This window comes from Colossoma macropomum, unplaced genomic scaffold (genome assembly GCF_904425465.1).
Source record: "Colossoma macropomum unplaced genomic scaffold, Colossoma_macropomum, whole genome shotgun sequence".
Classification (NCBI taxonomy): domain Eukaryota; kingdom Metazoa; phylum Chordata; class Actinopteri; order Characiformes; family Serrasalmidae; genus Colossoma; species Colossoma macropomum.
In genome coordinates this window covers 23,690,191-23,706,783 of record NW_023494787.1, presented here as the reverse complement: position 1 = coordinate 23,706,783, position 16,593 = coordinate 23,690,191, and the positions used below count along the sequence as shown (strand labels likewise).

Here is a 16,593-nt window from a genome sequence, read left to right as displayed (position 1 = left end):
TGATGTGTCCCTAAATGCCATGTATGCCCCCAAATGCCACATATGCCATGTGTATATGTATATATGTATGTATATGTTATCTATATGTACACAAGTCTCGGCTGAGCAGGGCACTGGCCTGATGAAGTCCTCACTCGGCCTCTTTGTTATACAGTCGTGTAATAAATCACATATAGGCAGTCTCGTACTCGTAGTGCCCTGCGCGCGCGCTCATCCCCTCTCCTCTCTCTCTCCGTCGCAGTGGGCGGGGTGAAACAATGCGGCATTTTTATGAATGAAATTACGCCAGTGGGCTCCTACTCAGCGCGCTCTCTGATTGGCTGCGCGCGGGGGAATCGACCCCCCTGCGTCGTCACTGACGTCAGAAGGGACTCAGTGAAGGCGGAGAGCGCAGCAGATCGGGCTGTCACACAGAAGAGCTCACAGAAGAGGAACGGACGAACACAGAGAGCAGCCGAGGAGCTTACTGAGGACTTTGCACTGGACAGAGGCGCTGTTGGATTCTCGCAGCGCGCGCTGACACTTCGTCCAATAGCACCGTGATTTACCTGGAGCTCCGGTTTCAGCTCTCACTGCGCGCGACTCTGCCTGGATGCTTGGCTGCTGAGCGCTTCAGTAAGTTTGCGTTACTTACCTTCGTGCGGGGTTTAAAATGGGATTAAATGTGGACCAGCGTTCTGGACTTTATCGTCGTTGTTAGGCTGTAGACCCTGAACTCCTGATCCAGGCGCATCATCTTCACTACATTATCAGTATCAGTGTTTATCAGTAATCTCAGCACGCGCGCCTCCGTCTGAGCTCGTGCGTCGCTGATCATGTGCGTGAATCAGGAGCTACTCAACCAGTTTAGTCGAGTGGTCACTGTTCACGTATTGAGCTCTGAAAGTAGCAATCTGCAGATGTGCAGTCATATTTTGACATACTGTATCTTGCATTTCTGTAACACATGTTACTGAGGGTCTTTGGACATGCTGTACCTTACATTTCTATTACATGGGCTACTGATTGTTTTGACCTGAATTCAATAAACCAACTGCTTTAGTGGTGTCTTACCAGTCACCAAATTTTACTGCATGACTGACATCAGGACAATCTAATTCTGGAAGCAAATACGTCAGCAGCTGTGCTGAGGACCCCAATTTTAATGGTATGTTATTTTTTTTCCCCTCTGCAGCAATGGCCCTTAATGATTCTGAAGTGGGCTTGGAGGTGGTCTTGGAAATTGACCCCCTCCTGCAGCTCTCCCCTGCCCGTATCACACCTGATCCACTGGCTGCAGCAGTTATGACCCCGTGGGATGTGGCCCTGTGCGTGTCGGGTGCCCTGATTTGCTGCGAGAATGCAATCGTCGTGGTGACAATCTTCACCTCATCCTCTCTGCGGGCGCCCATGTTCCTACTGATCGGCAGCTTGGCCTGGGCGGACTTCTTGGCCGGAGTGGGACTGCTGCTGCACTTCCTGTCCCGCTGGTGTGTGCCTTCGGAGGTGCTGGAGCTGGGCAGTGTGGGTCTGCTGGTGAGCGCACTCAGTGCATCTGTTTTCTCCTTGCTGGGCATCACCCTGGACCGATTCCTTTCACTCCACAGAGCGCTGACCTATGGTTCCCGCCGCACGCACACACACACACGCTGTGCCCTGGCCGTGGGATGGGCACTGGCTGGCCTGCAGGGGGCTCTGCCCGCCCTGGGCTGGAACTGCCTGGATGATGGTCAGTCCTGCAGCGTGGTGCGTCCACTGACCCGCGTGCACTTAGCCACCCTTTGTGGAAGCTTCCTGTTGGCCCTGGCCCTCATGCTGCAGCTCAACGCCTGGATCTGCCAGGTGGTCCTGCGCCACTCCCACCAGATCGCCCTGCAGAGACACACACTGCCCTCCGCTCGTACACACGCCCGCCGCCGGGTACACACCCTCGCCTTCATCCTGGCAACCTTCGCCAGCTGTTGGGTGCCCTTCGCCCTGTACGGTCTCCTAGGCGATGGATCATCGCCCACTCTGTACACATATGCCACACTGGTGCCGGTCACAGGGAACTCTCTGCTCAATCCTCTCATATATGCCTACAGAAACACACACATCCAGAAGGTGCTGAGGCAGGCCTGCTGCTGCTGCCTACCAAACGCATCTCACAAAAACACTCACACACCCAGTGATGTCTAACATTCAGCCAGCTTCACATTCCATTGAAGAGCACAGCAGAAAATATACAATAAGGTGCCATGATAGGTTGTGCTTTAACTTCATTACCAGTGTCAAAGTCACATACAAACATGTACATTCCTCTTTGAGAAACATAAAAATGTCACTGTGCCAATATAGCCAAGACCTCTGCCTGACTCGTGCTACACAAGTCACGTGTATCTGATGTATGACTCACAGTCATTCTTCTGCAACATTTCAAATGTGTACTGTTTCAGGTTCTGTTTTTTTTGTGATCAAAATACCTTAAGAGTCTGTGTATTCATTTTCAATGTACCAGGAACAGAAATGACCTCTACTCGACCACTGCAGTAGCTTTCACATTCAATCATATCAAATGAAAATAAGAATAGTGTTTCCTTAAGGATAGTATTGCTTTAATTGTCTTCAATTTGTGCCTGATACTTTTAAAAAACTCTGACATTCAGAGGTTATAGATGGAATTAAAAATCATTTGCACTTTACAATGATGACTTGACTTTTTCATACGTTTTATTTGAATGCTATTATTGCCAATTGTGTAGCCCTATTTATGTATTTATTGATTGAACTATTTGCCATTTGGTACTACTGCGAAATGATTGATGTTTTTATACTTCATAAGCGTCCTGTTTGCACATGTGAGAAATTTATGGTGCACAAAATGTCTACATGTATGAGCGAATGTGTTCTTTTTGAACCGAAATGTTTTAAGGAGATCTCTGTCTTGTTTATAACAAGAAATAAACAAATGATTTGTAGTAAAATGATTGAGTTTGTTTCATCTTTTGCACGATGTAAAGAAGAAAAAAGACTCATTGCAAGAACACACTTGGCGTATTTGGATAAATCTGGCATGAGAGCCATACTGCTGACAAATCACATGCAGTATTACATAAACCCACTGCATCACTGCAAGGGAATCGTGCCTCTCTGCCTCCTCATTTCTACTAAGCTGGTTCAAAGAGTATATCTGAGGGAGGAATGCAGACCGAGCACTGCTAACAATAAAGAGGGATTCTAGTGTAGTCAGTCACTTTTTTTGGTAGCCAGATCCAAATGTCTTTGTGTAGCTGGAGACTAATCCAATGGAATTATTATGTAACTGCAAGTAGAACAGAGTGAAAAAGATGTTCAGAGCATGTTAATGTAAAAAGGAAAATAATCTTCTTCATTATGATTTGATGTATATGTAAAGCATTACAGTACACTATCAGCAGCTATCAGCTGACTACACTTCTGTATGCAAAAGTTTGGGCACCCTGGCCAAATTACATAATTTGGTGATTTTTCAAGTGAAAATAAGCGAACACAAGCTCTGCAGCTAGTTTTGTGTTTAAACTATTTTAATTTTTTTCTGCAAATTTAATGTGCATATTACACTAAAAAAAGAGAGAGACACTGATTGTTGCAGACAAGTGCTGAAGCACATAATTATTGCCTATTCAAGTTCCAAACTGTCTCTGGTAGCAACATCAGCAAAAGAACTGTGCATCAGGAGCTTCATGAAATGGGTTTCCGTGTCCCAGCAGCTGCACACAAACCTATGATCACCAAGCGTTGACAAGAGTGGTGTAAAGCACGCTGCCACTGGATTCTGGAGCAGTGGAAACACATTCTCTGGAGTGATGAATCATGCTTCACTATGAAGTCTGATGGAAGAATCTGGGTTTGGCAAATGCCAAGAGAATGCTATTTACTAGAATGCATAGTGTCATTTGTAAAGTTTGGTAGTGGAGGGATAATAGTTTGGGCCTGTGTTGGGGGGTTTTGGCTTAGCCCTTAGTTCGAGTAAACGGTACAGACATTTTAGACAATTATATGCTATTATATGCCAACTTTGTGGCAGAAGTATGGGGAACGCCCTTTTCTGTTCCAGCAGGACTGTGGCCCTGTGCCCAAATTGAGCTCCATAAAGAACTCCAGTGGCCTTGACAGAGCGCTGACCTCAATCCCACCGAACACCTTTGGGATGAATTTGAACGTCGGTTGCGGCCATATGTCCCACGCTCCCATGGCAGCACCAGCCATCGACTGAAAGCCACATAGCCACCCTTCAAAAGTTAGCCATCCCAATGACCTCACAGACTTCAGAGTCCCTGGGGTCCCCCCCCTTCGATGGTATCTCCACAACAGGAGTTCCAGAATGTCCCTTGTCCCAGTCACCACAAATGTCACGCTACAATGCTCCTTGGCCACGCATGTCCCCAGTCCTAGCTGTACCATGTCAGCCATCATGTCAGTGCTCGCTGACATGGCCAGGAAGCAGACGGGTCACTTCTAACCATAAATGTTCTACCACCCCACAGCCCAACACAGTATCATGCAAATAACACAAGCACCTCATTGAGCTACCAATGGCTTATTTACAAGAAATGCCACAGTATGTTTGGAGAAAAAATCCAGCAGCATTTGGTTAAAGAACATCTTACCACCTATTAATCATATAATCATACCTGTTAATGTATTACGCTTTGGAGTTGTGTAGCAACCACATTTTGCAAACATCTCTGCAAATTATGGAAGTTTTCTGCAGGAAAGAGTGGGTGAAAGTAGTAACTTAGTAGGGTATCCAAACATTTGCACATGCTGCTTTTTTAAATAATTAAATAATCCAATATAAAGGAACTATGCTTTATTATTATCCAAAATTTTAAGTAGTTTAAGGTCGTGTTCACTTCTTCTCACTTCAAAAATCAACCAAATGTGCTATTTGACAAGTGCACCAAAACGTTTTTGTGCTAGAATTCTATACATTAATTTCAGCAGTTGGTCTCTGCTGCTCTATTTCAATGCAAGCATGTTGTATATTAACCTTTTGTGACGGAGCTGCCCTCCGCCACAATATATATTTGCAAAGACTTCCTATGTAATGGGGACATTTCATATTCAAACAGTCAGACTCATGTTGTTTTTAAATAGCCTTTATTGATTGTTAGTGTTTATGCTGGAGAGCTGAAGTTGAATGGTGAATAAGAGCAAACCTGCAGGGGGAAAAAAAAAGAGAAAAAAAAACTTAATGTTGAATATGAACTGTTTCATTTATAAAAGTGTTAAGAGTTAATGTTGCTTGCTTTAGCAATTTAACTAAACAGTTTAAGCACTGTTATATTTCTGAACACTTGGGGCAGTCAAGAAAGGTTTAATTGAGTAACTAAATGAAATAAGAAGGCAAAAGTACTTACCTGTGAATAGATTCCAGAGGAAGGTAGCCATGTTTTCATCCAGGGAGGAAAACAGTAGCCTTTGTCTGGTGAGTTTTTATAGTGAACTGTACCCACGCAAAACCGGAAGTGACGTCACACAACTTCCTGTTTAGCTCTATAAAAGCCCTAGAGGGGGCAGAGTGAGCTAGTTGAATGGAGAAGTTAATGAAATGTGGTTGGAGCCCAAAGAATGCTGAAATTGTGATTGAATAAGAGGCTGCATACTAAGTTATATATTTGTAAATATTGAGTTTCATTTATTTTCTTTTCCTTTTTTTGCACTGGATAAATTGCATTTTTTTTTTGTTTGTTTTCTTCACTTAGAGTCAATAAACACCTACTTTTGCACCTAACCTGAAACATACCCACGTGTCTTTTCCACTGGACCATCACACCTTTAAGTTGTTTTTTGTAGTTTATTTTTTCCTCAATTTAGAAAAAATGAAGAAAGAAATAAAAAGAGAAGGAAAACAAAGGAAGATTTTAGGATCCTATTAGATGGTCAAAGAATGGACACCAAAGCAAGTTAAAACACCTCTACACTCCAAGGTCACAGGTTTGTAGCTGCTCCATTATAAATACTATGGAAAATCTAAGACAGCCGTTTAAAACAGAAATTGACTTCCAAAAACATAACAGCCGTTACAGCCTGTTGTTCAACATGATAGTGGACACTGAATCGGGGTATCCACAGACCACAGTAGTGGGCTAAGGATGTAAATGCATATCTAGCATTTCAGAGAACCACAGAAAGATACTAGGAGAGAATCTCTACAACAAAAGGCAAAACCAGAATAGAGGTGTTGAAGAGCCATTAGCTATTTTATATTTATCACAAAGTGCAGACACAGACCCCCCAGACCCTTCTCCAGATCCCTGCAGTCAAATTTTCAGTTATATTAGAAAAATGCTGACTAAGTAGCATTCAGACCCAGTACTTAAGTTGAATCTGGGGTGTAGAAGCAAAGAAACCACAAAAATGTAGTGCAGGCAGGCCAACACCTGGAATTAAGTCTACCTGTCTAGAATCACTGCATACGTGATCATTTGCTTATTTATTAGCCTATTTAGGTATAATTTGAGGCCATTTTTAATTTACACAGAGGCTCTTAAGTTGTTGGACAAAGGGGAAAAATGTGAAAATATATTCCACATATTCTATAGGCCACAATACTGCCAAGCTCACAACATGCTTAAAGCAAAATGTTTACATTTCATTTGCAGTCAACTGTGTTCTTGAGCCAACTGAGAATTAATCTGATGTATAGAAAACTATAAATGTATGACTAGAGAAAGATGAGAAACAACTAAAATAACTGCTTACCTTCCTCTGAGAAATGAGCAATGTTCTTCAAAACACCACAATTTTCCCAACAGTATCATTCAGTACCATTACCATCATTCCTTTCTCAGGCATCAGAGACAACCTCATTACCAACACACAAACACAGCATCTTGGAACTTAAGATCTTTATTTCATTAAACCAGTGATAGAAAATGTTTACAATTATTAACCAAATGTACCAAATAAAAAAGTAATTTTCTGATTTCAAATTCTTGCACAATTCTCAGTAAAAATTTGGCTTTAAACAAGTAGGCACTTAAAATAAAGCAGGCACTTTGGAATACAGGATAATGACATCAGCAAAACGACAGGACAAGGAAAACCACCACACGGAATGCCATAATGCCACAAGTGGCACTGAGGTCAGAGAACAGATACATTGCACCCACACAGAGAGAGAGATCAGTTACCAAGGCAACAGGCCATGAACACACAAAAAGGAATTTTGTTTGAGACTGCTAGAGCTTTTCACTCTGGGAATGAAGGGCCAATGCCATGAGAAGAATACAGCTCCTGAGAGCAACAAAGAAAATAACCAAGTGTTTAGTATGTAAATTATAATAATGTGGCTCTTACTTGGCCTGGGTGTAGGAAATACAGCAAAGCTTAAGGTGGTTAATACCAAGCTTTTGCAGATATGATACTAAGATCCAACAAGGGGGACCTCTCTCGCTCTCTCTCTCAATTTACCCATCTATAGCTGCATTACACTGGAACAGGCACTCTGAAACAGGAGCAGCAAGCTAATGATCTAAATAATTCACTGTGAGTCAGAATAAACCGTGTGCACAGGCACGCACGCACGCACACGCACCCACAGACACCGTCTGGACCTCTTACCCATACACTGTAGTTGGCCTCATTAAAGGGAAACAAGTAATCTGATAAGTGGAAGGTATAAAAGGAATGATCTTTCTTATGACATGTAATGTACACTTAGTCAGACCACTCCTCATCGTCAAACTCTGAAGAATCATCCTCCGAGTCACTGCACTCCACTGCGATACGGCGGGACAAGATAGCAGCCACATCATTGCCCACGACGTCTCTCTTCTCCTGCTCTCTCTGCTCCTCCACTTTGCGCAGGTTAAATCCTACACACACACACACAGACACACTTTTAGCAACTTTGCAGACATTTTATGAGGGTGCATCAGAAAAGTGACTCCTCTAAATGCATTACACAGACAAACAGATTGTGGTCCATGTCTACAACTAAACTAAACTAAACAGTGGTTACCTATCCTCAGTATGGAGGACCCATGCATTGCACATTTTTCTTTTGCTTTCATATGTGGTACTGAAATCCGATACATATCCGATCTGCAGCAATGTGACTCAGTCTGAACAGCCAGATTGGAATTCATGCGACTTTTACGTCAGTCCAACACAACATTTGTCATAAATGCATGCTGCTGAGGCTCATAAACATTAAGCTGATGTTTCTGCACCAAAAAATTAGAAGAGACTTATCGCAACCGCTCCGTGTTTGAAGAGATTTTGAAGAAACGGCTGAACGCGGCCGTAGGGGAGCGAGCCTGCAGATTCAAGAAAAAAAGTTTAAAGAATCCGAGGACATGAACCAAAGAAGTGACCGTAGCTGAATAACGTGACCTTTTTACGGCGAACTGGAACACATTGCGGGTGATAAGCCCAGCTGTCAATCATTGGAACTTCATAATCGCTCCTGTGATGCTGGCGAAGACGAAACTGAAAGCTCCGGAAGCGACAGGCGTTCGCTGGGTGTCGGGATTGTTTACCTCTGGACAAGCACGCCGCGTGAAGCATTGATCTTTTGCGCATGTGGGTCGGTTAAGGAGCGTAATCTGTTCAGACTAATGTCGCATACAGGTCACATTTAAAAGATTATGTGAACAGCCAAACAAAACAATCAGATTTGGTAAGAAAATCAGATTTGGGCCACTTTCACCTGGTGCGTAAACATAGCCTAAAATGACCATGGCAGTGGGTACTCCAGGGCCAGGGTTGGGAACAATTGAACTAGTCTAATACACTCGGCCCAGTTGATGTGTTAATCAGGTGAGGCAGTTCAGAGAAAATATCACTGGGTCATCTGGGGTTAGGAACTGTTGGAATAAACCACAATGACTTGTGGCACACCAAACCAATTTTTCTGAATGCTAACTCTAAAATTGAACTACCTGAATTGAAATCATGAATCTTGAACCTACTTGAAAAGCAGGTAGCTCCCACATGAAGCTTGGCTGTCTGATTACTAGAGATCCATATATTCAACTTTTATATTTTTGTGTGTGTGTGAGTGGTGCAGAGTGGAACGGCGAGAATTTGCCTGGAGCATTTTTTGGAAAGACCTACACAATGGAAATTCCCACCAACGCAACAAAGTTCTAAAGATATTACACATAGTGAGTCTCATTTCATCCACTTTGCAGTGTAAATGATAAAGAAAGATTGTGTTAAAAACACATGCATTTGTTCACCCTTGGCAGTTTTCTGGTTTGTAATTGAGCCATTGTTTCAAGCTTACACATACCAAAAAAAAACCAAAAAAACAAAATTGAACTAATTTTTGTTTAATAACGGCCATAAACTATGTCATTGATGAAGTTAAGAGCCATGTTCAAGACACAAAATAAATATCATATGAATCATATGGAGCTGACATGGAACTATTTTTCTCTAAAATGTGAGTGAGGAGCAGGAAAACCCAAAATGGAATTGTAGAGGTGATTACTGAACGCGTTGAGCAAGCAGCGGAAATGTCTGTCGCTCCATGCCACTCACATACTTAGATATAGACAGCCAAAAGCATCTTAGCAGTCGTTTACTTAACTAAACTGTGAAGTTTTAAATGGGTTGATATTTGTTGATGCAACACAGAACTGCAGAAATTTTTGGAACAAAAGCTGCTGATATTGTGTACACTTTGCAACTCTGAGTTATTGTTCAGTGGGTCAACTGGTAGTATGTTAGTTCAGATAATAAATTAACTAAACTAAGCCAATTTCAATAACACATAAGCTCTTTGGGCCTCATTCACCAATATCTTTATAAGTTTTTTCCTAAATATGTTATTGAGAAAGGTCCTAAGAAAAAGTGTACATGAGATTCATGACCTATTCTTTGATGAATGTCAGAATCTTTGTCAAAACTGCAGAAGTGGGTTTTAAGAAGAAACAACTTCTTGAATGGGGTCCTTTGTCTTCAATTTTCTTTTTATGTTTTATTTACTTTGTACTTCCTTTGAATATTTACTTTTTTTAACTTTCCTTTTTATTTTTGTTGTTTTTTGGGTATGTTTTTTTTAAATAAATAAACTTGCCTTGCCTAAACAGATCCCATTTTATACTAAGTACACATATAAATGGATATCAAGCTGCCCATGTTTTTGCTGTTTATTCATAACAGTATAAAATATTTTATCTGTGGGATATTCCACTACTAAAATGTTTAAAAATGTGGATATTTAAACAGAAAAAATGGTTGAAATACTCATTCTTACAGATGTAGGTGGACTTTGACATACCTTGGCGAATAGCTGCCAGAAGATCGCTGCGGCCATCGCTGACAGGGGCAGGCTGGGCCTTAGGGGCAGAGGAGGCAGGGGCTCCTCCAGACGGAGGAGGAGGAGCAGCTGGAGCATTAGGGGCAAAGCATGGAGGAGGGCCTGGGGGAGGAGGGGGTGGCGGTGGCGGTGGTGGTCCACCTCCAGCAGGGGGTGGTGGTGGAGCTGGAACACCAGAAACTATTGGGGGTGGAGGAGGGATAGAGGGAGAACCAGAGGAAAAAGGAGGAGGAGAAGGAGGAGAATCAAATCCTACTGGAGGTGGTGGTGAAATCACCGTCCCTACGGGAGGGGGAGGAGGTGGGGCTACAGGAGGAGCCACTGTAGGGCGGCCAGGAGGAGAGGATGCCATAACTGGTGGAGCTGGAGGAGGGTGAGTGGGGCTTAGTAAGCTACTTCGCTTTTGAGGCGAGGTTCCAGACTGCCCCTCATTATACCTGCAAGAGAACAGGAATTAGTCATAGCACAACAGATTCTTAAACACAGAGAGAACACAAAACTATACAAAACACCTACGTCATATCCGGAGGAGGAGGTGGCAGGAAACCATCATCATCAGACGGTGGTGGGAGAGGGGAACCAGGATCATAACTGTAGGAAGCAGTGCTTTGGTCTAGCGTTCCCTCAGAATCCATCAGACCCATATCATCACCTGAACCAATGCTGCCATTGTACATCTCTGAAGGACGACTAAAAAAGAAAAATGACACACGTACAAAAAAAAAAGCTTCTTTATGCAGACACAGGCTCAATTCTGTCATGTCTCAATCAATCCTTTGACTTTCACTTACCCTGCATCGGTCTTAGGGACAACAAATTCTTCTCCCATCTTACGCCGTTCCCACTCCTCTTTGCGGGTTTTGATCTTACGAGGGTTCAGGTTGCCTCGGTTTGGATTTTCTCTCTTCTCCTTCTACTCAAACAAACACATATATACATTTAAAGAAAGAAAAAAACACTACAAATTACGATTGTGATGTGCATGTGGTTGAATGTCTCACTCTGTGCTTCCGTTTCTCCTTCATGATGTCTTTGGTATCTTGCAACATCTGCTCTTTCCACAGGTCAAAGAAATAGGATGGATCAGTGTAGAATTTAAGAGCCTCTTTTCCATCATCCCTGGAACAAAGACATACAAACAATATTTAGCCAGACAACTACCCAGCAGAATATAAAACAGTTAGCAAATCATACATACAGTGGGCAAACACTGCATAGGCTGGACATGATACTGATCACAAAGTCATGGTTCACAGCTAATACCACTATATGCATGGAGTGAAAAGTATCAGGCACCATGGTAGTGTGATAACTGAAGTGTTGAAAAATGTGATGTCACAAGTAATATATGAATACGCATATTAAGCAGGAGTGCCCTAAAGGCATAACACATAACTAGACTGTTATTCAACCAAATCTTCAAAACAGAGGAAGAATAGATAGAGAACTAATAAAACATTAATGTTGAAACAGCATCTCTTCTTCACGTAATCAAATCCTTTAAATGAATGTGATCAAACAGTATGTTTTAAAACTCAAATTTTTACAGAATAACAGCTGCCCTTCTGGGAATGGCACAGACCATTTTAAGCAAACCTCCTTTTGGAATTCTCATTCTTTAAAATCTGAACCACTGCCGCTTATGCTCAATAAAATCAGAACACCACAAGCCCACCACTGAGATGAAATGTTTCTGAATGTGCACAGCCAACTATGCTTTAAAGCTTTTCCATAGTGATGGGACTCATAACTGTAGTAGTTACCTGTAAACACTAAGGATGCTGAGTGGAGGTGGCTGGTTGCAGGTCGTGTAGGTATCCTTCACTGGCTGGGGCAGAGAAGGCCGGGTGAAAAGCTGCTGATCCTGAATCAGATTAGAGCGAAAAGCCTTGCGAGTGGTGATGGCCTGCAGAGAAACTATGCAATGAAACAAAACAAGGAAGCAAGTGAGTGGAAGCATGAAAGTGAAACAAACAAACTAAAAAATGTACATTTGTGAATTAATCAGGTATTATTACACTATAGTAAGACAGACAATGGTAAGATGGGCATGGATTGCCATTTACATCATTAAGTCTGTTTTTAGCAACTCACAGAACAATAATGAGGTGCACATAGTAAAAGAGTAATCTTTTTTGGGCCATCTCTAGCCATATTAGTTAAAAATATGTATAATACTCTGTTTAACAGATTGCTAAACACAGTAGAGATAGTACTATAGATGTACATCATATATAAAATCTGCTGCGTATCACTGGGTGATGTCTCTATTTTACCTTCTTCCTCTTTAGGGTCTAGCTGTGTGACTTTGACCTGCAGTTTATCCACTCTCTCACCAAGCGTGTTCACCCTCTCTGCAAACGAGCTGGCCTGCTCAAACAGCTCGCCAAACACATCCTCTGCAAATTTGCCTGGGACATAACACATACACAGATATGTATAGTCAGCCGTAAACAGTCAGATCAAAAGCCTGACATAGCATGCAGAAGGAACCACTCACTGAGGGAGCCAAGCTGGCGGATGATATTGGCCAATGTGAAGTTGGTCACACACTCCAGCTCACTCTTCACCGCCGTGGGCAAAGTCTGGCGACACAGGTGCCGCGGCTCGATGTTCCGCATCACCAGAGGCATGATGACAACTCTGTTTCTCTCCTCCCTAAGGACGACAGAAGACAGCAAAGGTGAATGAGTGCTACAGGTTTTCACATACATAAAACTGTCCTGCGGTTTCCACCACATCCTTATTTTTGGCCATTCTTTGTGAAAAGTGACCCCATATGCACTTGTTTTTCCATGCACATGGCCACACGCACTGATCCAGCACATCCAGAAACACAAAACCAAAAAGACTAGTGCTCAAAGCAGAACCAAAACTGCTGCACATCTTCCTTTTCAGACACAGCTTACATCCTTTATTTTAGCACTATGACTGTATCAGCCAACTCTGTTTGTGGGACAGTCTGATTTGTGTCTGTGAAAGGAGTTGAACTGTCTGGAATAGTTGTATCAAACCTGTCTAGGCCTAAAAGTTGAACCATGTATTTGCAGAACTACAGTTTCTATGTACAAAAATCAGTTTCCTTTTCAATGGTTATTAACAGAATAGGCCATGTTGAATACAGAAACACTGACACATCAGTATAGCTGGGCATCGTTCAAAATTTTTCATCAATATCAATATCAATACCAAAACCTTGACTGTGATACCATTCCTGAACAATACTTTTTTTCAGAACCACACTTTTAACGACAAACTGAAAGTGAGTGTGGTTTGAACCAGAAATGAGTGTGAGGTGCTGAGAGTGGGTTACGGAATAATCAAGAAGCGCTAATATTAACATGCATACAGAATGCAATTTAAACAGCCTGTCACCAGTTGAGATTCTTTAACAAGCATGCTTACTGGCTCAGCGATACTGATATGATAACTACTTTCAATACTAAACAGTATCTAAGTAATTCTATCTGAATTTTGAAACCCTACACAGAGGCACTAAATACCTAGCTGGTTTGTGAAGTGAATCAGTAAATTTTGCCATCATTATAGAACTACACAGCGCGCTGCAATCTTCCAGAAGGATAATGCACATCACCAAGACAATAAAAGCTGAACTGGGCCTTTAAAGTTGCACTAAGCCTTAACTGTGAAAAGACATCTGGGAAAATTAAATGCACATTTATCTATAGGTTATCTGCACTAACGTGATCATCTGTGCTGTTTAAAACTTTTCAGCTGTGTCAGTGGAATTTCATTATAAGAAGCTTGTCATATTTTGCACAGAAAATTTTGTTTTGTGTATTTGTGCATTTGCCTGTGCCATGAAAACTATTACAATCATAACTTTTTTTAGTAAATTATACTGTAATTTAAAGCAACATGACTTCAATCATACTGAGATCTTTGCAATTATTAAAAAAAATAATTAACTTGTCCTCATGTTTTTTTGCTTTAGCTGAAAGCACAGGATGTTGAGTGTTTCACTTTGCATATTAAGTTTAATGATGCCAAAAAGTATTATATATTCTTATGAAAAGAAAAAGATGGTTAAAGCAAATTACTAAAAATAGCATGCTTGCATATCAATGCATTACAGCTATTATCTAATTTTTTCTGTAACCCTGTAAATACAGTAAGCAACAACAAAAATCTGCACTTCTGTGTTGTAATCTCACTTTCTTGTCAAACTTATATCTCTTGTATCATTGATCTATTTGGAAACCAAATATATAAAGTCTGTTTGTAATGGGAAATAGTGAACAAAGTATTGACTGTCGAGTGTTGGCAGTGCCCATCCTTGTGTAGAGTTCAGATCCAAGACTAATCTAGCGCACTAAGCTTTAATCCCCAAACGTTGCATAATCAGCCAACTATGAAACGCTCTGTTAGATGAGCTATGCTGGGGAAGAGAAAACACTAAACTGTGTATTTCCCTCTAGCAATGGATCTGAAGGGCACTAGACTACTCTATGTGGTGGGACTTTCAGTGTAAATATTTCCATCCTCCATTCATCTGGGCATGGCAAACAAGCAAAAAAGATTTTAAAACATATTCAAAGCCTACATTATTGTCTTATGCCACATATATCTACCTGATTATGCTACATATATCTACCTGATCAAATCCCTTTCCGAACAGAGACGAGACTGGTTATAAAAAATACCACTTGGTGAGGATAATATTTTAATATTATGGAATTCAGTACCGATTGGAAGGCATACGCCATTAGAAGAACATGGAAAAGGTTTTTTGACAGAGGTGTCCACCAATTAATCAGCTCCTTAGACACTCGGCTCTTCTAATCAGATGTATCTGATGACTTTGCTTAGCTATTTCAGATGAGCAAGACGTGAGTAAATAATGCAGGAAGGTGACAAGCTCTCGACAAGCAGTGCTGGGCAACAGAGCAGCAACCCTAACCCTAACCAGTCCCCGCCCTGAGATTTACTGCAGAGTTTAGAAGACCTCGAGCCGCTTGAATGCGTGTTAGACCTAAGCTCTGTATGAACGTAAATGTCCAGGAGGAGTGTAAATTATGTGACAGCAGAGGTCAAACATGTGATAGCTAGTAAGGCTGTAAGTAGTGATCGTAGCGTAGCATTAGCTAATATTACACTGTGCAGAAAAAGACGAGTCGGTCTTCAAACTCGGGAATCAGACCGATTCCAGCAAAAAGATTAGAAACAGAAACAACGTTACTAACTTGGTGTCCAAATATTACAGCACAATCTGCGAAATATTAGACTTCAAACTCCTTTATAAAAGCTAACTTTACTTCACTTCCAGAAAACAAAACTTGGCGGCCCACCCTAAACGTCCAGAGCAGGAAGTAAGTTGTTAGCTCGCTAGCTGGCTAGCCAGCTGAACAGCACAAACTGACTCAACTGTTTAGCTTCTGAAATAAAAGAGGAAAACAGTAACGGAATTCTCTTACCAGAAGATAAAAGATATTAATCCTCGCTACTGAAGTCGGCTTACTCTTTAACTTCTAGTTACCTTAACATTACTTAATTTCACTGCTCATTATTTTCTAAACCGAGAAAAATGTCTTCATCTGCCGTCACCAGAGCCATCGGGCAGCGACCTCAGGGGCCCGGATTTACTAACTTTTCATTGGACAGCGCGAGAGGATCCTGAGACACGATTGGTCGACTCGGCTGTCAATCGCGTACAAAAGGGGTGGATCTGGAAATGTGTCCGTGAACTCCACCCGGACTGGGTGAAAACATCTGTTCCCCGTCTGAAGAGGGAGTTCCGGGCATTCCTGACCTTCGGGCTTGCTCGAACACATCCGAAATATGGCGAAATGCTTCGCCTGAGCTGTACAGAACTACAGTTAAAGGCTTAAGGAGCACAAACATGGCAGCACTGTGATCTTCATTTGTTATATTTTAAACAAACAAATAAATAAATAAACGAGAAGGAAAATCGTTCAACTCCTTCATTCACACGTCAACTGCCAGAATTGTTTTGAAGTCTCAATACGAAGTTAAAAACACTGAGAAGGGTCTACTCAGTCAGACCCAGTCCCAGTGATCTGTACCTAACATTGAAATGGGCGATGTGAAAAGAATGTGAAATGCCTTTAGTGATTATCAGATTGAGCCTGACTACTGCATTTCCTCTACAGAGTGACTTTGTACAGGACTATCACTCACAGCTATCTGGCAGAGAGGTTTTTTTTTTGCGTAAACAGTCAGAATGTGCATCTGATGGAGTTTGTATGAGAAACTTGAAAATGTTCATAACATTGTTTAAGCAGCTGAAAGGCACTACTTTCACTATTCTGTGATTCCTATCTTTTTACTGAAATCTCTTT

The 16,593-nt window shown here is 41.7% G+C and overlaps 2 protein-coding genes across 2 annotated transcripts; one reads left to right on the top strand and one right to left on the bottom strand.

The window, feature by feature from the left end:
- The first annotated feature begins 406 nt into the window (after positions 1-406).
- Positions 407-2,935, top strand: gpr186 (G protein-coupled receptor 186). Its single transcript, XM_036565666.1, has 2 exons — positions 407-615; positions 1,175-2,935. The coding sequence occupies exon 2, from the start codon at positions 1,177-1,179 to the stop codon at positions 2,155-2,157; it is 981 nt and encodes a 326-aa protein (XP_036421559.1). The 5' UTR covers positions 407-615; positions 1,175-1,176; the 3' UTR covers positions 2,158-2,935.
- Positions 2,936-6,836: 3,901 nt separating this feature from the next.
- Positions 6,837-15,871, bottom strand: LOC118805621 (wiskott-Aldrich syndrome protein family member 2-like). The gene is made up of 9 exons (XM_036566576.1): positions 15,709-15,871; positions 12,774-12,931; positions 12,550-12,684; positions 12,037-12,190; positions 11,275-11,392; positions 11,065-11,186; positions 10,790-10,963; positions 10,235-10,710; positions 6,837-7,820 (listed from the first exon to the last, which is right to left on the bottom strand). Exons 2-9 carry the CDS (start codon positions 12,904-12,906, stop codon positions 7,663-7,665), a joined length of 1,470 nt encoding a protein of 489 aa, XP_036422469.1. The 5' UTR covers positions 12,907-12,931; positions 15,709-15,871; the 3' UTR covers positions 6,837-7,662.
- Positions 15,872-16,593: the final 722 nt, after the last annotated feature.